The following is a 24,134-nucleotide window of genomic DNA, read 5'->3' as shown; positions in this document are numbered from 1 at the left end:
CCCTGTGCCCTAGGCTCAAACCTCCAGAACATACCTTTTTCCTTAGAGTCAGGCCAGGGCTTTTCCCTGCCTAGCAAGAGTAGAGTCACAGCTACAGCCTAACTCTCTGGACCTAAGCTGCTAAGGGGTTAGAGTCTGATGGTGTGGGCAACCTATGTCCAACCCTGCCACAGAGAGTGAAAGATTCACTCTGATCCTAGAACTCTGCCAATCTAAACATTTGCACCTGGAATCCAGCACCATGGCAGTTGACTTTATGCCATGTCAGACCTGACACCAAGAGGGATCCCCTTAGTGAAGTCTCCTCATTGTAGGGAAAACAAGAATTGGAGAACCCCAAAAGCCTTTGTGGACCAAAGACATTAACAACATACACCTCTGGCCTGGCGCAGTGGCTCACGCCACCCAGCACTTTGGGAGGTCGAGGTGGGCAGATCACGAGGTCTGGAGATCAAGACCATCCTGGCTAACACAGTGAAACCCCGTCTCTACTAAAAATACAAAAAAATTAGCTGGCCGTGGTGGCGGGCGCCTGTAGTCCCAGCTGCTGGGGAGGCTGAGGCAGGAGAATGGCATGAACCCAGGAGGCGGAGCTTGCAGTGAGCTGAGATCGCGCCACTGCACTCCAGCCTGGGTGACAGAGCAAGACTCTGTCTCAAAAAAACAAAACACAAAAAACACATACACCTCTGCTGTTGCGACAACAAATTTCCACACCCCTAAGCCACTGAGATGCCCACAGTTATTGCTGATGTTGAATGCAGCCAAAGAAGCTGCACAGAGACTATACCACTGCACCTATCCAGAAACAAAGTCACCACACCCTTCTCAACTAGTGCACTAAGACTTAACTGCAGGTGAAAATGTTTCTTTAGAAAAGCCATTCCAGAAAGTTTGGAAGAGGTGATTATTCCACAAGATGCACAGACATTAGCACAGGTACACAAGAAATGAAAAAGCAAGGAAATATGACGCCACCAAAGGATCATAACTCTAGTAACAGACTTCAATGAAAAGGAAATAAATGAATTACTGAAAAGGAATTCAAAATAATTACCTTAAGGAAACTCAGTGAGATTTAAAAAAAAAAATAGACAATTCAACAAAATTAGGAAAACAATTCATGATGTCAATGATAAATTCAACAAAAACATAGATACAGTAAAAAAGAACCAGTCAGATGTGGTGGTTCATGCTTGTAATCCTAGCACTTTGGGAGGCCAAGGCAGGTGGATCACCTGAGGTCAGGAGTTGGAGTCCAGCCTGACAAATATAGTGTCTCTACTAAAAAACACAGAAATTAGCCAGGTGTGGTGGCAGGCGCCTGTAGTCCCAGCTACTTGGGAGGCTGAGACAGGAGAATTGCTTGAACCCAGGAGGTGGAGGTTGCAGTAAGTGAAGATCACACCACTGCACTCCAGCCTGGGCTACAAAGCAAGACTCTGTCTCAAAAGAAAAAACAAAAACAAACCAAATGGACACCTTGCTGCTGAATAATTCAATTGCCAAAATAAAACAATATAGTACAGAGCTTCAACAGGAGACTTGTTTCAACAGAAGAATCTCTGAGCTTGAAAGTGAGTCATTTGAAAATTACCCAGAGAGAGGAGAAAAAAAGAAATGAGAATGAAAAAGAGTAAAGAAAGCCTACAAGAAAGGACACTATTAAGCAAACAAATCTTCGTATTGTAGATGTTCCCAAGGGAAAGAGTTGGAAAAATAGAAACACTATTTAATGAAACAGTAACTTAAAACTTCCCAAGAGAGGGGTGACCATCCAGATCTAAGAAGCTCAAAGATTCCCAAATAGATTCAGTCCCAAAAGGTCCTCATCAAGGTATATTTTATCAAATTGTCAAAAGTCAAAGACAAATAATTCTAAAAAGAGCAAGAGAAAAGCATCAAGTCACATATAAGGGAATTCTCATTAGACTGACAGCTGAAACTGTCCAGACCAGGAGAGAATAGAATGAGGTATTCAAAGTACTGAAAGAAAAAATATTGCCAGCCAAGAATATTTGACTCAGCAAATCTATCCTTCAGAAATGAGGGAGAAAGTCTTTCCCAGACAAGCAAAAGCTGGGGAATGCAAAACCACTAGACTAGCCCTACAAGAAATATTCAAGGGATCCCTGCATCTGGAAGCAAAAAGGTGATAATCACCATTATGAAAACACGCAAAAGCATAAAACTCACCAGTAGAGCAGATATGCAAAGGAGAGAGAGAAAAAAAAATCAAACCTTTTACACTACAGAAGACCGTCAAACTGAAATGAAAAACAAGAAGAAAGAAACAAAGAATATACAAAACAGAATACAGTTAACAAAATGGCTACAGTAAGTCATCACCTATTATAATAACCTTGAATGTAAACCAATTAGTCACTTGAATGATACAGACTGCCTGAATGAATAAAGGAAATAACTCAACTATATGCTGCCTACAAAAACTCACTTTGCCTGTAAGGACAGCCAGAAAGTGAAGGGATAGATATTCCATGCAAACAGAAACCAAAAGCAAGCAGAAATAGCTATATTTACATCAGCTAAAACAGACTTTAGTTCCAAAACTATAGAAAGACAAAGAAGGTCATTATGAAATAATAAAGGGATCAATTCACCAAGAAGATGTAACAATTATAAATATACATGCACTCAACACCAAAGCACCCAGATACATAAAGCAAATATTACTAGATTTAAAGGGGGAGAAAGACTCCAATACAGTATATGTTGGTGACTTTAACATCCTACTATGAGCATTGAACAGATCATCTAGACAGAAGATCAACAAACATTGGATTGAAACTGTACTTGGACCAAATGGACAATTACAGAACAGACAATTACAGAATATTTCATAAAATAGCTATAGAATACACATTCTTTTCATCAGCACATGGAACATTCTCTGGGACAGACCATGTGTAAGGCCGCAAAACAAATCTCAACAAATTTAAAATAATTGAAATCATATTAAGTATCCTTTCTGACCACAATGGAATAAAACTAGGTATCAATGAGAGGAACTTACAAAACTGTACAAATATATACACCACAAAATAGTATTTACTTATAAAAAAGAATGAAATCATGTCTTTTGCAGCAACATGGATGCAGCTGGAGGCCATTATCCTAAGTGAATTAATGCAGGCTCAGAAAACCAAATACTGCATGTTCTCACTTATAAGTGGGAGCTAACTATTAGATACACATGAACATAAAGATGGCAACAATAGAAAACTGGGACTACTAGAAGAGGAAGGGGGCCAGGGTTAAAAAACTAACGATTAGGTACTAAGCTTAGTACCTAACCGATGGGTTCATTCATACCTCAAACCTCAGCATCATGCAATATGCCCATGTAACAAACCTGCACATGTACCCACTGAATCTAAAATAAAAGTTAAAGCAAATTTTATCAGTTCAAATAAAAGAGAAAATGTAAAAATCAGATAATACTGTGTTTGTAAGATTTTATATCAAAATTAAGCTTTACAAATAAGATGTTATACTTTTTAAAAACTGTGTAAATATATGGAAATTAAACAACATGCTTCTGAATGATCAGTGGGTTAATGAGGAACTTACTAAGGAAATTTAAAAAATTTTTGAAATGAATGAAAATAGAAACACAACATACCAAACCCTACGGGATATAGCAAAAGCAGTGTTAAGAGTGAAGTTTATAGCAATAAATGCCTACATCAAAAAAGTAGAAAGATTTCAAATAAACAACATAATCATGTATCTCAAGGTGTCCCCTTGAGTTTTTTTGACTCTCAGACTTGTCCACACTAAGCCTCCAGGAATTTGTCAGTGATGGTTCAAGTTTTTCTACCCCAGCACTGGTTTCCTTAGTGGTTTCCATTTATTAGGCTCATTCTGGTAAGCTGTTATTCATCTCCTTTCACCTGTCTCTCCAGTTTTATGGGCAGCAGTTTGCCTTGTGTCCTCACCTCTATTATAGATCCAAGAAGAGTTGTTGATTTTTCGTTCTGTTCAACTTTTTACTTGTTGTTAGGGTGGAGTGACAGCTTCCAAGCTGCTTACATGTGGAACCAGAAACCAGAAGTCTATTTGGTAATTTTTTTTTTTTTTTTTTTTTTTTTTTTTTTTTTTTTTTTTTGAGATGGAGTCTTACTCTGTCGCCCAGGCTGGAGTGCAGTGGCCGGATCTCAGCTCACTGCACGCTCCGCCTCCTGGGTTCATGCCATTCTCCTGCCTCAGCCCCCAGAGTAGCTGGGACTACAGGTGCCCGCCACCACGCCCAGCTAATTTTTTTCATATTTTTAGTAAACACGGGATTTCACCGTGTTAGCCAGGATGGTCTCAATCTCCTGACCTCGTGATCCGCCCGCCTCGGCCTCCCAAAGTGCTGGGATTACATGCGTGAGCCACCGCGCCCGGCCTATTTGGTTATTTTTTGAATCTATATGATAATGTTCATATGAGCTGTAATTTGATAATGTGCGATAGAACCTTCTGAGGCTTCTAAAAACAATGTGTAGTACATTTCTTCTTGTGGTTCTTTTTGCCAAGTAGCTTCCCCCTAATTTTTTTTTTTTTTTTGAGATGGAGTCTCAGTCTGTTGCCAAACTGGCATACAGTAGCACGCTCTCAGCTCACTGCAACCTCCCTTCCTGGTTTCAAGTGATTCTCCTTCCTCAGCCTCCCGAGTAGCTGGGACTACAGGCACATGCCATCATGCCCAGCTAATTCTTATATTTTTAGTAGAGACAGGGTTTCACCATGTTCGCCAGGATGGTCTTGATCTTTTGACCTTGTGATCTGCCCGCCTTGGCCTCCCAAAGTGCTGGGATTACAGGCGTTAGCCACTGCGCCCAGCCTCTGATATTTAAATTTATAGGGGAGAGGTCACAAGTTCGAGACCAGCCTAGCTAACATGGTGAAACCCTGTCTCTACTAAAAATACAAAAAAAATTAGCTGGGCTTGGTGGTGGGTGCCTGTAATCCCAGCTACTCGGGAGGCTGAGGCAGGAGAATTGCATGAACCTAGGAGGCGGAGGTTGTAGTGAGCTGAGACACTGCCGTTGCACTCCAGCCTGGGCAACAAGAGCAATACCCAAGAAAAATAAAAATTAAAAACAAATAAATAAATATATAGGGAAAGGGCCATAGAGAAGAAAGAGATGTTCTTCTGACAATGGTCTCAAAGTAATAGTTTTATGTTGGGACATGGAAGAAGACAGGATTGTTAGATATTCCCACTACTTGAGTGGTTGTAGTACTCTGGTGATCTGATTTTTTATAGTAATGCAATTAATGGTAGATGTGGTGGTACCCATATCAACAAAAAAATTGTATTATTGGCCGGGCATGGTGGCTCACGCCTGTAATCCCAGCACTTGGGAGGCTGAGACGGGTGGATCACGAGGTCAGGAATTCGAGACCAGCCTGGCCAACATGGTAAAACCCTGTCTCTACTAAAAATACAACGAGCTGGGCATTGTGGTGCATGCCTGTAATCCTAGCTACTTGGGAGGCTGAGGCAGGAGAATCACTTGAACCTGGGAGGTGGAGGTTGCAGTGAGCTGAAATTGCACCACTGCACTCCAGCCTGGGCAACAGAACAAGACTTTGTCTCAAAAAAAGAAAAAAAAAAGAAAATTGTATTGTTATTCATAAGTAGTTACAGTTAGTTCTCATCAGAATCATCTATTCAGTGGAATGTTTCCTTGATGTGGCATCATTGGACAGGTTTAATTGTCCTTCTATTTCTTTCTTTCTTTCTTTCTTTTTTTTTTTTTTTGAGATGGAGTTTCACTCTTGTTGCCCAGGCTGGAGTACAATGGCATGATCTCAGCTCACTGCAACCTCTGCCTCCCAGTTCAAGTAATTCTCCTGCCTCAGCCTCCTGAGTAGCTGGGATTACAGGCATGTGCACCACACCTGGCTAATTTTTGTATTTTTAGTAGAGACAGGGTTTCTCCATGTTGGTCAGGCTGGTATCGAACTCCCGACCTCAGGTGATTCACCCTTCTCAGCCTTCCAAAGTGCTGGGATTACAGGCGTGAGCCACTGTGCCCAGCCTTGTCTTTCTATTTCTTAACCAATATTATACATTGAGTCTTCCAATAACCTTTCTACTTGTAATATGTCTACGCAGAGGCACAGAGAACAGAGGACCTTTTAATCTTATTTTTATTTGAGGAACCAGATGTTTCATCTGGAGGACCAGAAATTTATTTTCATTTCTAGCTTGTTACTTCCTGTGGCATTTTGAAAACATTCAATCACATGTTGGATATAGTCTAAACAGGCATTTATCCATTCCAGTTTATTTTTCTGATTCTCTCCTATTTTATATACAGAAAAAGAGGCACAACGTACCTCGGCTGTTAGGCCTACCCCCATAATACTATTTAAAGTTTACTGGAGTCTAGTTTTAAATTCTTATATTGATTAAATATTTACTGTCTTGGCTATTTTGAATTTTTGGCCGTGTGTTGGTCTTTCCCATAAATTCTTTTAACAGTTTTTCTCACAAGAAGGTTTAACAGTTAAGTGAACCAGTTGGTTTAGGTCTGGTAGTAGCTAACAAAATTTTGAATTCTGAAGCATCTTTCTATTGTCCTGAGAATTAAGAAAACCATTAGTTGTAGCTTTCAATCAGATCTTAATTTAACCATGGTTTAGATCTGCCTTCTGGTCTAGCAATTTTCTGGAGATACTGTGCAATGTGATTGTTTCTTTCCTGAGAAAAATGTTAAAATAAAAAAAAAAAAAAAAGGCAGCTTATTTAGGTCAAAGGAAGAAGAAGAAGAAATAGGAGACATATGAATGAGAATGAAGATAAAGTTGTGTAGAAAAAAAAGAGAGATTACTTGAGTCTTAAGAAAATGTGACTTCTTCCTTCTGCTTCCTTCTCCTGGGAGGTAGCCTGTTATCACTGCCTTCACTCAGATCTAAAAAATGGCAAGTGATGATAAAAGTTGCCATCTATTAAATTTAATATAGCAAACATATGTGTGTTCTCCCCTGTGTTAGGTGAAATGCTGTGCATTTCAAAGAATATATGACAGTTCCTGCCAAGAGGGAGTTACACTCCAGTAGAGTCAGTAGAGAGTGAAGGAACTAATGTGAATTGTACACTTTTCTATCTATGTACCAGACATACTCCCAGACCCTGTAAATATTTTTATCATATTTAACTTTCAAAATAATCCTAAGAAATATATGTTATTCTTCCTCTCTATTTTATAATTTGGGCAATGATGACTTGGAGAATTTAAATGGTTTTATTACCAAGGTTGCATAGCAAGAAGCATAGTGAGCCAGGATTGAACTTTAATGTACTAAGACATGTCCAAATAACTATAGAAGGCAGAATGAGACATACAGTTACAGAGGCATAAAAATGGGCCATTGGGCTTTAAAGCCATTGAAGTGTCTTTATTTTTTTTAGAGATAGGGCCTCATTATTGCCCAGCCTATAGTGCAGTGGCATGATCATAGCTCACTTGCAGCCTCAAACTCCTGGGCTCAAGTAACCCTTCTGCCTCAGCCTCCCTAGTAGCTAGGACTGCAGGCATGTATCACCACACCCAGCTAATTTTTAAATTTTTTTGTAGAGACAAGGGTCTCACTATGTTGCCCAGGCTGGCCTTGAACTCCTGGCCTCAAGTGATCATCTTGCCTCAGCCTGCTGAGATTAAAGGCATGACTACAGCACCAGCCTTGAAGTCTCTTTAGTTCAGGAAGATTAAAGGAAAGCTTCATGAGGGAAATAGCATTTGAAAGGTAGAATTTTAACAAGTTGATATGGCAAGGAAGTCAAGGGAGGGGTAGAGCCGGCACTAAATTCAGTTGAAGCCAAAGCATGTGTTCTTCCTATTACACAGAACTAGAATAGCGAGAGCCCATGTGGGAAGCCAGCATGACTGAAAGGGATGTATTATCTTGAGTTATGGGAGAAAAGGCTGGAAAGGAAGGTCAGGATAAGAACATGACCTTCAGTGCAAATACAACAGGTTGTAGGATATAGAAGAGACCATTCCAAACACTAATTATTGATAAGATTACATTTTATTTCTCTCTTGGTCGCCTGTTATCTAGGACTAGTATTTCAGAGGACCTGGTGTATTGAATGATAATGGAGCAACTGAGGTAGAGCTGGATGTGTGGCTACATAGTAGGAGAATTGGAAAATGCTTTTGATGTATTTTTTGATGTATTTATTTCTAGCTCAGGCCATTTTACAATATGAAACCTCTATCAAAGGCAGATAAAGAAAGAGCAAGAAATCAGTCAATTCCAACACTAGCTGATTTATTGACACTTGCAAAGAAGGAAAGAAAATTTGTGATATTTGATCTTCGTGGCCCTCCACCAAGACATCCTCTCAGACAGACATTTGTCCGTCACGTAGTAAGCGTGATCCTTGCCTCTAAAATCGAGCAGCATCTGGTATGTCTATCTCAGTATTTATGACACAGGTTGGGAGGTGGGTAGCATGTCCTAGGAGCAATTTTACTTCCTATGGAAATGAAGATTGTTACTTATACAGCTACATGTGGTAACCTAGGAATGACCCAGTTAAATTTATCTCAGTGGGGAAAACCGTTGAGGCTGTTTGCTATTCCAAACCAAATGAAATATCAGCACCCTATTAAACAGGAATATGTGTAATAACTATCTAATGTGACCTGCACCACACCAACATAGATCCATTAGAAAGAGCCTGGGTAACATTAAGGCTTTGAAGACTTGGCATGATGAGTGATATAGAAAGGAGAGCTTGTTCTTATTTGAGCAGAGATTTGCTCATGATGTTTTTCAGAAGCAACTCTCTGCATTTGGGCAGTCAGTTGTTCCAAATCCCATAAATTCTCAGAATATGGGAGTGCTGTGAGTGAAGCAATGTAAGTCTTTTTACAAATGGAAGTATTTCATAGATGAGTCATAACAGCATCCCTGTTGGCAGGAAAGGACTCCTCTCAAAGACGATTTTTTAAAAAATAAAATAGAAGCAGGGCCTCCCTATGTTGCCCAGGGCTGTCTCGAACTCTCGGGCTCAAGAGATCCTCTTGCCTTGGCCTCCCAAAGTGCTAGGATTATAGGCATGAGCCACCACACCCAGCCTCAAAGATGACTGTTAACATCATTAACCAGAAAGATGTTTTTGATTCTCACTGTTCACCTACATCTATCAGCTGCTTTGCTTATATGAGTCTTTGTGTACACAGTAGGTCCTTGACACTTGATGTTAACTGGTAAATGGAGAGGTCGTGAGAAAACTCAGCTCCAGAGTAGCCCTAGTGAAAGCCCCGTTATAAGAGTTCATTAGAAAATACTAGCTCACGTTGACTCTTTCACCAAGGACTAGAATCTCTCTCTCTCTACTCTCTGTAGAATACTACCTGTGCTGGAATGGAGCTCCCTCCATTCCCTGTGGAGCTCTTCGTACCTGGACAGCTGATTATCTACTGAAGGACTTCTTGTTTCTCCTTACAGATTTTTTGGTTGCCAGCTCATGATAGGCGATATGTCAGGTCCATGGCTCCTGGTTTTCAGCATGTGGGCCGTTTAGTATCCGTTAAAACCCTTGCTAAAAACAATATCAGTGTAATAAATGTTGACTACAAGAAGTTGTTCCCTAATGGGTTAAGGTAAGTGTTTGACCACACCTCTCTTGGCACATATTGCCTTACTTACACAAAATATACATTCTAACTAAACTACTTGACTTCCCCTTTCCATCTCAGAATTTCTGTGTGTGGTTAGCATCTTTGAATCTCCTTTCTTTTTCCTACCCCTTCTTTCTTCCCTCCCTATGCCAACAAACATTTATCAAGTGTTGACTATGTCCCTGGAACATAGACTTTAGCTTCTTCTGTGTGCTCTAACCTTTCACCATTCAGTACACTTTTTTGTATGCTTGCTATTTCTGTTTTTATATAAAAGGCGGACATTGAAAAGTCAGAACTCAAAATGTTGTTTATTTCCTCCTACTGTTACCAGATGGATGGCAGTACCTTGTAAATGGCTTTGTGATCCAGATAGCCATATTTCTGGAAGGGATAATTAAGAATATAACAAAACCATTATTTGAAAAATGTAAAAACAGCTAAGCATGAGAAGAAACTAAAAATATTAATCACTGTATTTATAAATATACAATTAGAGACAAATTTTCAGAATTAAAAGCACCTGGGAATAAAATGACAACTTTTCCAAACTTAATTGTTATTAAACATGCTTAATTTAATCCATATCCCCTTTGTCTTAGATTGAAGGTTAATTTTTTATATGATTCTAAATGCTTTAGAGACAAAGTCTTCCTTGGGGAGGGAGGGAGATAGATAACAGATTAGAGATAGATAGATAATATGCAGATATCTATTATCTGCCTATCTATAGATAGATAATATCTAGATCTAGATATTAGATAATCTAGTACTTGCTGGAGTGGTTAAAAGGTTTAATGAGATTATTCTTGCCATTTTAACTGAGAATGCTTTAATGCACTATTTTAATCAAAAGTATATGAGTATAGAGTTGCCCTCTGTTTTATTTGTGATGCTACAAAGTTTTTTAATGTTTTAAATGTATTAAAGATTTTTTTTAAAGTTTTTTAAAGTTTTTAAATGTTTTAAAGACATTTTTAAAATTTCTATTATTTTTAATCAACATAATTTGTATATATAGGGTACAATGTGATGTTTTAATTAATATATTTATACAATATGGAATGATTAAATCAAGCTAATTAACATATATAATGTCTTTTTCATGTTAAGATATTTGAATTTACTCTCCGCTATTTTGAAATATACATTATTATTAACTATAGTTACCCTGCTGTACAATAGATCTCAAAACATTCCCTCTATCTAACTGAAATTTTATACCTTTTGACTAACATTTCCCCTCCCCCTCAACCCTTTGGTAACTAACATTCTACTCTTTGGTAACCAACATTAGCCTTTGGTAACCAACACTATTCTCTCTTTTTCTATAAGTTAGACTTTTTTTTTTTTTTTTTTTTTGAGATGGAGTCTTGTTCTGTCGCCAGGCTGGAGTGCTGTGGCCCAATCTTGGCTCACTGCAACCTCCGCCTCTCGGGTTCAAGCAGTTCTGCCTCAGGCTGGGACTACAGGTGCGTGCCACGATGCCCAGTTAATTTTTTGTATTTTTAGTAGAGATGGGGTTTCACCATGTTGGCCAGGTTGGTCTCGATCTCTTGACCTCGTGATACACCCGCCTCGGCCTCCCAAAGTGTTGGGATTACAGGCATGAGCCACTGCGCCAGGCCTTTTTTTTTTTTTTTTTTTTTTTTTTTTTTTAAGACAGGGTCTTGCTTTGTCACCCAGGCTGAAAGGCAGTGGTGTGATCTTGGCTCACTGCAGTCTCCACCTCCTGGGCTCAAGCTATCCTCTTATCTCAGCTTCTCAAGTAGATGGGACTACAGGCACATGCCAGCACACTTGGCTAATTTTTAAATTCTGTGTAGAGATGCGGTCTTGCTCAAGCAGTTCCCCCACCTCCACCTCCCAAAGTGCTGGAATTATAGGTGTGAGCCACCGTACCCCACTGTAAGTCTGACTTTTTTAGAGTCCACACATAAGGGAGATCATGTGGTATTTGTCTGTCTTTGTGTGGCTTATGTCACTTACCATAATGTCGCCCACACTCAACCATGTTTTCACAAGTGACAGAATTTCCTTCTTTTTAAAGGCTGAATAGTATTCCTTTGTATGTATATACTACATTTTCTTTACCCATTCATCTGTTTCATGGACACTTAGGTTGATTGCATATCTTGACTACTGTGAATAGTGTTTCTATGAACATGGGAGTACAGATATCTCTTTGACATACTGATTTCACTTCCTTTGGATATATACTCAGTAGTGGGATTTCTGGATCATAAATATGTTAGTTCTATTTTTAGGTTTTTGAGGAACCTCCACCTTGTTTTCCATAGTGGTTGTACTAATTTACATTCCCACCAACAGTGTGTAAGAGTTCCCTTTTCTGCACATCCTTGCCAATACTTTTTATCTTTCATCTTTTTTGTAATAGCCAAAATTCTAAGAGGTGTTTGATGATATCTCCTTGTGGTTTTAATCTGTATTTCCCTGATGATTAGTAATATTGAGTGTTTTTTCATATGCTTGTTGGCTATTTGTGTCTTCTTTTGAGAAATATCTCTTCAGGTCTTTAGCCCATTTTTTCATTGGGTTAATTTTTTTTTTTTTTTTTTTTGCTATTAAATATTTTCACTCTGTTGATTGTTTCCTTTGCCGTGCAGACACTTTTTAGTTTGATGTGGTTCCACTGGTCTATTTTTGCTTTTGTTACCTGTGCTTTTGGGGTCATATCCAAAAAATCATTCCCCAGAGACCAATGTTGTGGAGCTTTTCCCATTTTCTTCTAGTAGTTTTAGTTTCAGGTCTTACATTTAAGTCTTTAATCCATTTTGATTTGATTTTTGTATGTGGTATGAGATCAGGGTCTAATTTCATTCTTCTGCATGTGGCTATCCAATTTCTCAACACCATTTATTGAAGAGACTATTCCCATTGTATGAGGAAGACATTGTATTGGCACCTTTGTTGAAATTCAATTAACTATAACAATGTGAATTTACTTCTGGGCTCTCTATTCTGTTCCACCAGTATGTGTCTGTTTTTATGCCAGTACCATGCTGTTTTGATTATCACACCTTTATAATATATTTTGAAATTAGGGAATGTGATGTGTCCAGCCCTGTTCTTTTTGCACAGGATTGCCTTGGCTTTTGGGAATCATTAGTGGTCATACAAATTTAAGGATTCTTTTTTTTTATTTCTGTGGAAAATTACATTGGAAGTTTGAGAGGGATTATGTTGAATCTGTAAATTGCTTTGGGTAATTTTGACATTGTAACAATATTAAGTCTTTCAATCCATAAACACATAATTTTTTTCATTTATTTATTTATTTTTTCTTTTTGAGACAGAGTCTTGCTCCATCGTCCAGGCTGGAGTGCAGTGGCATGATCTGCACTCATTGCAACCTCTGCCTCCTGGGTTCAAGCAATTCTCCTGCTTCAACCTCCCAAGTAGCTGGGATTACAGGCACATACCACTGCACCCTGCTAATTTTTTTGTTTTTAGTAGAGACCAGGTTTCCCCACGTTAGCCAGGCTGGTCTTGAACTCCTGACCTCAGGTGATCCACCCGCCTCAGCCTCCCAAAATGCTGGGATTATAAGGTGTGAGCCACTGCACCCAGCCCCTTTCATCAGTGTTTTATAGTTTTTACTGTACAGGTCTTTCACCTCCTTGGTAAAGTTTTATTCCTAAGAATTCTATCTTTGTTGCTATTATAAATGGGATTATTTTCTTATTTTCATCAGTTAGGTAGTTGTTAGTACATAGAAAGAAATGCTACTGATTTTTGTATGTTAATTTTGTATCCTGCAACTTTGCAACCCATAACCTGAATGTATTAGTTTTAGTAGTTTTTTGTGGATTCTTTAGGGTTTTCTATATGAAAGGTCATGTCATCTGCAGAGACAATCTGACTTCTTTCTTATTTGGATGGCTTTTATTTCTTTCTCTTGCCTAATTGCTCTGGCTAAGACTTACAGTACTATGTCAAAAAGAAGTGAGATTTGGCATCCTTGTCTTGTTCCTGATCTTAGAGGAAAAGCTTTCAACTTTTCACCATTGAGTATGATTTAGTAGTGGCCAAGTCCTGAATGGCCTTTATTGTATTTTGGTATATTCCTTCTAAACATAATCTGTTGAGAGTTTTTATCATGAAAGGGTGTTGAATTTTGTTAAATGCTTTTTCTACTTCTGTTGAGATGATCATATGGTTTTTGTGTTTCATTCTGTTAATGCAGTGTGTCACATTTATTGATTTGCATATGATGAACCCTCCTTGTATCCCAGGAATAAATCCCACTCGATTATGGTGAACGATTCTTTTATGGTGCTGTTGAACTCAGTGTGTTAGTATTTTGTTGAGGATTTTTATGTCTCAGGATTTCACTGGTGATATCGGCCTGTAATTTTCTTTTCTTGTAGTGTCCTTATCTTGCTTTGGTATCAGGGTAATGCTGGCCTAGTAAAGTGAGTTTGGAAGTAGTCCTTCTACTTTAATTTTTTGAAAGAGTTTGAGAAGGATCGATATTGGTTCTTCTTTAAGTGTTTGGTGGAATTCAGCAGTGAAGCCATTATGTCCTGGGCTTTTCTTTGTTGGTAGACTTTGTATTACTTTTTATTACTCCTTGTTATTAGTCTGTTTTTAATGTTTTTAAATTTTTTTTAAAATAAAAATTGTATTGAGGTGAAATTCACATAACATAATTTTTATTTTTTATTTTTTTTGAGACGGAGTTTCACTGTGATTGCCCAGGCTGAAGTGCAATGGCGTGATCTCAGTTCACTGCAACCTCCGCCTCCCAGGTTCGAGCGATTCTCCTGCCTCAGCCTCCCAAGTAGCTGGGATTACAGTTGCACACCACCATGCCCAGCTAATTTTTGTATTTTTAGTGGAGACGGGGTTTTACCACATTGGCCACGCTGGTATTGAACTCCTGACCTCAGGTGATCCACCCGCCTCAGCCTCCCAAAGTGCTGGGATTACAGGCATAAGCCACCGTGCCCGGCCTAACATAAAATTTTAAAGTGAACAATTCAGTGGCACTTAGTACATTTACATTGTTGTGCAACTGCCACCTTTAGTTCTAATGTATTTTGATACTGGAAGTTTTATTTTTCTCTTTTGATCAGTCTTGCTAGGGGTTTATGAATTTTAATCATTTCAAAACACTGAATTTTGGCTTTGTTGTGTTTTTCCTATTGTGGCTTTACTTTCCTATTTCATTGATTCCTGCTCTTTATAATTTTCGTACTGACTTTGGTTTTAATTTGCTGTTCTTGCTAATAGATGACTTTTTTAGGGTAGACAATTAGGTGACCTGTTTTAGATCTTCTTTCTAATGTAAACATTTAAAGTTATAAACTTATTTATTTTTTATTTTTATTTTTTGAGACAGGGTCTCACTCTGTCGCCCAGTTTGTAGTACAGTGGCATGTTCTACTGCAACCTCTGGCATGAGCCACTGTGCCCAGCCTTAAAGCTATCAATTTACTATAAGCATTGCTTTAATTTTCTCCCACAAATGATGTTGATATATTGTTTCTTTGTTATCCAACTTAAAATATTTAAAATTTTCTCATTTCTCATTTGACTCGTGGATTATTTGGAAATGTATCGCTAACTTTTTAAACATTTGAGGATTTTCTAGTTACTTCAGTTATTGATTTCTAATCTAAGCTTATTGTGACCAGAGAACAAACCTGTTTAATTTCAACCCTTTTAAATTCTATGGTTTAAATTCTAAACTTGTTTTATGGCTCACTGTATGGTTTATCTTGGTGAGCTTCCCATGTTCCTCTGAAGATTATGTGCCCTCTTCAGTTGTTGGGTGTAGTATTCTATAAATGTCAATTAGTTCAAGTTGGTTGATAGGCTTTTTGAAAATTTCATATTCATTTTTTCTTCCTTTTTCTGTTGAGCTAATACAGAGGATTAGATTGCAGATCAAACATTCATATATCAGATAACGTACCTACTGCCGAGATTTATCATTAAGTTCAAGGATACAGCAGGCAATCAGGAGGCTCAAACAAAGCAAGGAGAGACACTGACTGTGGCTGTGCAGGTATCTTCATTTATTGGACATATACTCTGTGACCCAGAGTAATAGATGAGGCCTCCAAGTGAGTTTGTGCAGGGTTAACTCACACATAAGGGGAGCAGTTGAGTCATGAAACATCTCTATTTGTTAGTCCCAGAGAGTAATCTAGTTTATGTGTCATTCTCCAGGGACCCATGCTTCATAAATCTGTTCCATGTTTATTTACAAAATACATAATAAAGAAATACTTAACCAGGAACATCCTTTTAAGAACATTACATATAAGGCTACTCTTCCTAGTAAATAATATTATTCTATTTACAAAAGATCAAGTTATCCTGCTGAGAAGGAGACTTCTCAGACTTCTCAAGATCAAGACTTACTCCTTCTTTCTTCTGGGAGCAACTTCCCCAATCAAAGAAAAAAGAATGGTTCCTTATACTGCCATCTGTCAGTTACCAATATATACCAAACTGTATATATCTGTCAGTTACCTATATATATCCAACTGTTAACATATCCAGCTGTAATTGTGATTGTTGATTTGTGTGTGTGTGTGTGTGTGTGTGTTTTTCCTTCTTGTATTTTGAAACTCTTTTATTGGGTGCATTTGCACTTAGGATTATTAGACCTTGGTGAGTTGGCCCCTTCATTATGAAATATCCCTTGTTTAAGGTAATTAATCTTATCTAAAGTTTACTTTTTGTTGTACTAATATTGCCACACTGCCTTCTTATAATTTGTGTTTGCTTAACATGTCTTTTTCTGTCCTTTGGCTTTCAACCATTTTGCATCGTTAAAGTACATCTCTTATAAACAAAATTGTGTGAGTTCTTTTATATCTAGTAGGACAATCTCGGGCTTTTAATTGCAATGTTTGATCCATTAATGTTTACTTCACCAATGAGAACACTTGGACACAGGATGGGGAACATCACACACCGGGGCCTGTCATGCGGTGGGGGGAGGGGGGAGGGATAGCATTAGGAGAAATACCTAATGTAAATGAGGAGTTGATGGGTGCAGCAAACCAACACAGCACATGTATACATATGTAACAAACCTGCACGTTGTGCATGTGTACCCTAGAACTTAAAAGTATAATAACAAGAAAAAGAGGGAGGGAACAAGGTTAACAATAGTGAACCTGAAAAAAAAACTTGGTTCACATCCTTTAGTTGGGTTTACATTACCATCATGCTCTTTTTTTTCTATTTGTTCTTTCTATTCCTTGTGGGGTTTTTTGGTCACTCCTGTCCTCTTTTTATTTTTTAGTTAATCATTTTTTAATATCTCATTCTGTCTCTTCTATTTTTTTAAGTTGTTTTTTGTTTTTTTGTTTTTTTCAAATAGAGACAAAGTCTCGCTCTGTCACCCAAGCTGGAGTACAGTGATGTGATCATTGTTCACTGTAGTCTCGAACTACTAGGCTCAAGCCATCTTCCTGCCTCAGCCTCCACAGTAGTTAGGACTATAGGCATGTGCCACCACACCTGGCTATTTAAAAATTTTTTTTGTACAGACAGGGTCTCACTGTGTTGCCAGGCTGGTCTCAAACTCCTGGCCCCAAGCCATCCTCCTGCCTTGGCCTCCCAAAGCATTGGGATTATCGGCATGAGCTACCATGTCTGGCTCTGGCTGAGTTTTTACATCTTTGGGTTCTTTTTTACTGATTTCTCTAGGAACCATAGCTGTCTAGTTACCCCAGCACTATTTTTTGAAAAGACTTTCTTTCTTCCATTGATTTGCTTTTGCACCTTTGTCAGAAATCATTTGTCCCATTTGTATGGATCTATTGTATGGTTTTCAGTTTTGTTCCACTGATTTGTGTGTCCATAAATCACATTCTCTAATACTACACTAGCTTGATTACTGTAGCTATATAGTAAGTCTTAGTATCAGGTAGAGTGATTCCCTCTCGCGCTATTTTTTTTTTCAGATTGTTTTAATTATTGTAGGGCTCTGCTTTTCCATATAAATTTTATAATCCACTTGCCTGATTGTACAGAAAAAACCTTGCTGAGAATTTTATAGGATCTGCATCAAACTTACAGATCAATTTGAGGGAGAACTGACATCTTTACTACATTGAATTTTCAATCCATGAACACGTATGTCACTCCGTTTGTTTAAGAAAGTGGGCAAAGGATATGAGCAGACACTTCTCAAAAGAAGACATACAAGCAACTATCAAACATATGAAAACATGCTAAGCATCACTAATCATCAGATAAATGCAAATCAAAACCCTGATGAGATACCATCTCACACCAGTCAGAATGGCTATTACTAAAAAGTAAAAAAATAAATAAAAATAACAGATATTGACAAGGTTGTAGAGAGAAGGAAATGCTTAGACACTGTTGGTGGGAATGTAAATTAGTTCAGCCCCTGGGGAAAGCAGTTTAGAGATTTCTCAAAGAACTAAAAATGTAACTACCATTTGACCCAGCAATCCCATTACTGGGCATCTACCCAAAGGAAAATAAATTGTTCTACTAAAAAGATACCTGCACTTGTATGTTTATTGCAGCACTATTCACAATAGCAGAGACATGGAATCAGCATAACTGCCCATCAGTGGTGGACTGGATAAAGAAAATGTGGCATATATACACCATGGAATACTATGCAGCCATAAGAAAGAACAAAATCATGTCCTTTGCAGCAACATGGATGTAGCTGGAGGCCATTATTCTAAGTGAATTAGTGCAAAGACAGAAGATCAAATACCACATGTTGTCACATATAAATGGGAGCTAAACATTGGGTACACATGGACATAAAGATGGAAATGACAATGGGGAGTCCAAAATGGGGGAGGGAGAGACAAGGGAAAGAGTTGGAAAACTGCCTATGGGGTACTATGTTCACTATTTGGGTAGTGGGTCCAAACCTCAGTATCATGCAATATATCCATGTATTAAACCTGCACATGTATCTCCTGAATTTAAAATTTAAACAAGGAATGTGATTGGTTTTTGAGTTTTGGTTTCAAAAGGTAAAAAGTAACTTTTTACTATTTTTTTCCTAATTTATTTTTAAAATTTATGTTATCTGCAGGGATTGGCTCAGAGATAATTCTAACATTGGATAACTAATTGCTAGCACCTCTGTTAAGGAGGCATTATTATTATTTTACAGTTACTATACTGAGGCCAAGAAAGTACTAAGATGACCTAGCTGGGATTCAAACCCAGGCTTGTACAGAGCAGTTCCAATATGCCATACCATTTCAAAGATGAAAAAAATTTTTGAAGGCACTTACATGATATGTTTTCTGAGAAATTGAATCCCTGGAAATGACAACTTAGCTAGAATTACTAGGTGTTCCTCCACTTATTTTCTTCCTGTTTCTATAAGCAGTCCACAAGTACCCACTGACATATAGTGCCATGGGAAAAATTAGTTTTTATTCCCCCTACTTTCGATACTTTCAAAAATTCTTTATATTTGAAATTTAATAAGTTCACCAGATTGGTACTCATTTATTTATTTTTTCAATTAATATTTGTGGATCCTGGTGTTATGCTAGGTATTGAGTATCTGGAGACAAATAAGACATAGTCTCTGCTTTTAGTTTGCTTAGAGTCAAGTAAAGAAGACTGATAAGTGAGCAGATCATTCGAGTAGGGGGTGATAAGTGCTCTGATAGAAGCGAGTATATAGGTGCTGCTATACAGTAGCATGCCAGAGCCAGCTCATACCAGCTTGTTTTTAAATATTCAAAAACTCTGCAAATTGGTTCTACCAATGGTAGCTTACAGTTGGCTATAGTAGGAGGGTTTATATCATGGAAATTTGCAAATGCTACAATAAGGCTTTCCTTTTCCTTTTTCCTTTTCCCCATTCTTTCTTTTATTCTTCTTCTTTTTAAAAATATGTTTTCTTTCTTCCTTTTTATTATTCTCCTTAGGACATCTGGTTTGCCAGCACACCACTGTTGCTACAGGAGCAGAGGTGCTAAATCCAATCCTTTATCTTATTGTACCATGAGCCCATTCTGTCACATCGTATCATGAATTGTCCCTGGACCAGCTGCTTCTGGTGTTTTGGGCAACAGCCTTCCACAAACATGCTGGCTGTTCCCCATTTAGATGATAAGAATGAAACTTGATCTAAATCCCCTGTGGATTCTGTTTTTGTTCCAGAGATTATAAAGCAGCTAACATCTATATCAACGTATACACCATCAATGAGCCTTGGCTTTTCTCACTGGCCTGGTGCTCCAGGATTAACTCAGTGACCACAGACAACATTGGGCTCCTGAGTCAGCTTAATCACCCTCACTTCTTCATGGTGAGCTGGTTGTCCAGATTGTTCTTCCAGGCTTGTTATGATAGCAGTGCAGGCCCCCCCAGCCCTGTGTTGCCCACTGTGCCGTCCCCTGGGGAGCCACTTAAGAGCACAGACTTCTATAAATATTGGAGATGTGGTATTTTCCATTCTCTCACACAGATCCTTCTGGGATTTTCAGGCAAAAATTAGTGTTATAATAATTGACATTTATTGAATCCTTACAATGTCGTTTACATGCATTATGTCATTTAACCCTTTGATTTAACCCTTTGATTTTGTTACCTTCGTGAGGAAACTGAAGCTCAAAGATATCTTTGCATATGGTCTCGTGAGGTAGGATTCAGAATGAGATCTGACTTCAGAGTTTTGTTATTGTAGCCCCACCTTTGTAGATGCATGGCAACAGTTGACAACGGCATGGAGAGTGGGGAGAAAACCAAGCGTACTTGACTCCAAAGTGGAAACTGTGTGCCCTAACAAATTGCTTTTGAAGAGGGTAGCCAGTGTCCAGTTGCCTGTTCTAGGCCTCTGTTGCTTACTGCCAGAGGCTTGAGAACCTGAAGACTCGGTTTACAATCCCAGCCATATCCTATCGCTATCTGTGGAAGGAGCCCCAGCTAACCAGTTCTGCTACAGAACTTGTTCTTATCTGTATAGAGAGTAGGTTGACTGAGTGGGACACAATAGCATACAACAGAAAACAGTTTAATTTCATTGCACTGATTCTTTAAACCTGGTCTGTGATGTAGGCCTTTCTCTGCCCCTGAATGAAATCTCACTCAGGTCCTGTAGCTTTTCCAGTCACTCTTAGATAACTTTTAGAAGCTCACTTTTAGTCATCAAAAAGCCTCACTTCAGAATTTAAGAGTCCAATCCCAAGTAATAACCCAAACTCCAAATGGCCTTGAAAGTTAAAACCTTTGTCAGAGAAGCCTAAGAGGGAAGGGGCCTCAAGTCACCTCCTCCAGATCTCCACCCTCACTGGCCTGAGCTTCTGACCTGTTCAGGGTCAGGACCAGGGGAAAAGGGATCAGGGTCAAGGGCACAGTCTTACAGGGCCAGTAACTGCATCCAGGCCCTCTGGTAGAGAAATCGCTGACTTCTTACTATGGTGACTTGGTCAGATTTCTGGAGATGGCCCTGAAGGGAGCTTTGCAGCACAGGTGGAGCCTTTCCACCACCTGTCCCCATGCGACTCCCCTTCATGTATATACTGTGTATTTTTCTAACATTTTAAAATCCAGTCATTACAAAAATGCATAATTTAGAAAGCAGCACACTCCTCCATAATCCTATCCCCTGAATCAGTAATGTCTCAAAGTTGTCCCTTTGGGAGGTACACATTTACTTAAATGATGCTGCTATTTCTGAATGTATTTTTTTCATTTTAATATTTAAATTGATGAATCCATGTGATTCAAAATTCAGAAAGTTTAAAAGGATATATGTAAAAAAACCAATCTTCCTTCCACACCTGGTCTAGGCATTTTTAAAGGACCCAGGACATGGATCCCAGCCTATGCCATGCGTCATTTTATTCAGGGAGGGTGGGGCTGGTGTCCCAGGGGCCTTAACAGGCAGCCTATACTCCAGAGTTAGACTGATTGAGATTTAGATTCAGATCTGGGCTCCACTGTTTACTGTGTGAATGTGGAAATATTAGTTAACCTGTTTGTGGTTTTTGGCTTTTTTGTTCTTTTTGAAAATTGGGGATAGTAATAGTGCAGTAGAAACACACATTTGTGTCCAGCATAATCTGGTCTGGTCATTGGTCTCGTAATTGAGAAAGTTAAAGTGAGGAATCATTTAAAAACGATATACACTTTATCAGTTAGCTTTTAATGCTTAATAAAAACTACCTAAAACTTAGTGTCTTAATCAGATATTTGTCATGTCTCAATTCTGGCTGATGGCTAGGTGGTGTCTCTGGTTTGAGCCAGGTCAGCTGGGCTAGATAGTCTAGGATGCCTTGTTCATATGTCTAGAGGCTCACCTGGGATGACTGAGTTTCTCTTCATGTCGTCGCTCATCCTCAAGGCGGCTAGCTGGAGTGTGTTCACCTGGCGGAGACGGGTTCCCAACAGCAAGAGAGAGCAAGCCCCAAAGCACGTGGACTTTTCAAAGTTCTCCCAGTGTTATGTTTGCTGATGTTCCATTGGCCAAGGAAAATCACATGGCCAAGTTCAGATTCAGGGTGGGAGCAAAACAGACTTCACCTCTTGATAGGGAGGCACAGCTAAGTCACGTTGTGTAGGAGCCTACATACAGGTTTGGAAGGAATTTTGTGGTCATTTTTATAAACAGTGTACCACATACATACTTCACAAATTTTATTTTAAAATATTCGTTCACCTTTTGACAGTCATTTCTTTGAGGATATTTTTGCTGATTGAGTTTTATGTTCTCATTTAAACATCCAGATGAACTAGCTAGGATTTCTAATTGTTTCTTTTAAACAGAACAAGAACTTAAAGTCATTAGGATAACGAATCTGAATGAGTAATCTACCTAGATTTTTATAATCCCTCAAACCCTTGTAGTGTTTCACCTACACCTAATCTAATTGCAGTTTATTCTTTAATCTATTTTGTCCTCATTGAGTTTTTCAAAGTATTTGACTTAGTTTCTTTGAAAAGAGAAACTAAATTTCTTTGAAAAGAGAAACTAAGTTTCTTTGCCTGGCTCCTGTTAATTGCTCATTGTTAGTTGTTGTTATTATGATCATTAGTGTTGTTATTAATTTTGTTATTCAGCTCAAGGAAAGACCTTGGGATAGGGTGGAGAGTGGCCTGAGAAAGGATAAAATGTGCCAGCCCTATTAGCATCAAGTGGAATTGGAGAGGGCACAATGGAGGTGGAAAGGGAGCATCAAACTCAATGACAGGACCCAGAAGACGGAGCTCTGGGAAATACGTGACTTGGGCAAGGAGCATAGAGCAGGGGCATGTAGGTAAGGGGTAATTGTACTTCAGCATTCTTAATTGAAGTGTGATACTTTAGAACAATGGTTCCCAAATGCTGGCTTACAGACACATGGTTTCAGCATCACCTGGGAATGTGTTAAAAATGCAAAGATCCTCATTCCTTAGGTGTCTAGGGAGACCCAGAAACCTGTATTACTAAAAGCTGCCCAGGGAGTCTTGGCTGCACAGCCAGGTTTGAGAAGCCATGCCTTGAAAACAGCAGTAGAAGTCAAGAACCTGGACTGTGGTCTTGGGTCCAGAATAGACTTGTTGTGTGACTTCTCTGGGACCCCCTCTGCCCTCTGTTTTGGGAGATGAAAGGTGAGATGAAAGGTGTGAGGTGTTCTGTTCCCTCTAGAGCCCCCTTGCATGTGTAAGGGTGACTGTTAGGATACTTGCAGGGACTCTCTGTGTTTGAGAATGCCACATCAATCTAGGTTCCTTGGCCCGTCTATCCCCTCTTCCTCTCCTCCTCCAGCCCTGGCAGCAGAGCAAGGGACTTAGATCATATGATCCCAAATCCCTTCTAACTGTAAAGTTCTTTCACTGTGGTTTGTTTTATGTTTTTCAGACACCAAAGTTCTATATGTTCATATGGCTCCTTGTAGATATCATTTCTGTGCTTTTTATTGTTGCCATATTTTGTTTTCACTGGTAAGTATATATGTAATTTTAAATGAAGTTTTTCCAAAATAAATGGATTATTATAGGAAATTGAGAAAAATAACAGTTATGGTCTTCCCGTAATCCCACATGGCAAGATGACGTTTATAATCTGAACCTCTCTTATGCTGTCTGCAGTTCCTCACACCCCTTTGACCTCCCCAAAACAAGACAATATTTTCAGGATAGGGACTGTCACTAAAGCTTAGTCAAGCCTATTACTATGGATTCAATGTGGAGCAGCTGAAAGAGGACAGGGCTTGAATATTGTCCAGAACAAGTGCCTCTACCTTCCCGTCTTCCATGAAACTGGGCATAGCAGTGTGCAAAGAGCAAGTTCATAAGCCAGGAAGATTGGGTTTTAGCTCTGGCTTTGTCCCTTAGTTGCTAGGTGACCCTGGGAAAACAACTGATGTTCTCTGGGCCATAATCTTTTTTTTTTTTTGATATGGAGTCTCAGTCTGTTGCCCAGGCTGGAGTGCAGTGGCATGATCTTGGCTCACTGCAACCTCCACCTCCTGGGTTCAAGTGATTCTCCTGCCTCAGTCT

The 24,134-nt window shown here is 38.9% G+C and overlaps 1 protein-coding gene across 1 annotated transcript in view; it reads left to right on the top strand.

Moving 5' to 3' along the window:
- The window catches only part of GDPD4 (glycerophosphodiester phosphodiesterase domain containing 4), a 92,270-nt gene that overhangs the window by 54,907 nt on the left and 13,229 nt on the right, over positions 1-24,134 (top strand). Inside the window, exons 12-15 of the mRNA XM_008020233.3 lie at positions 8,209-8,430; positions 9,478-9,632; positions 19,812-19,959; positions 23,494-23,576. Coding sequence (XP_008018424.3) covers positions 8,209-8,430; positions 9,478-9,632; positions 19,812-19,959; positions 23,494-23,576 — 608 coding nt within the window. The remainder of the gene's footprint in view (positions 1-8,208; positions 8,431-9,477; positions 9,633-19,811; positions 19,960-23,493; positions 23,577-24,134) is intronic.

This window comes from Chlorocebus sabaeus, chromosome 1 (assembly GCF_047675955.1).
Source record: "Chlorocebus sabaeus isolate Y175 chromosome 1, mChlSab1.0.hap1, whole genome shotgun sequence".
Taxonomy (NCBI): Eukaryota; Metazoa; Chordata; class Mammalia; order Primates; family Cercopithecidae; genus Chlorocebus; species Chlorocebus sabaeus.
The sequence above is the reverse complement of the archived record's forward strand: the minus strand, read 5'-3'. Positions and strand labels throughout refer to the sequence as shown.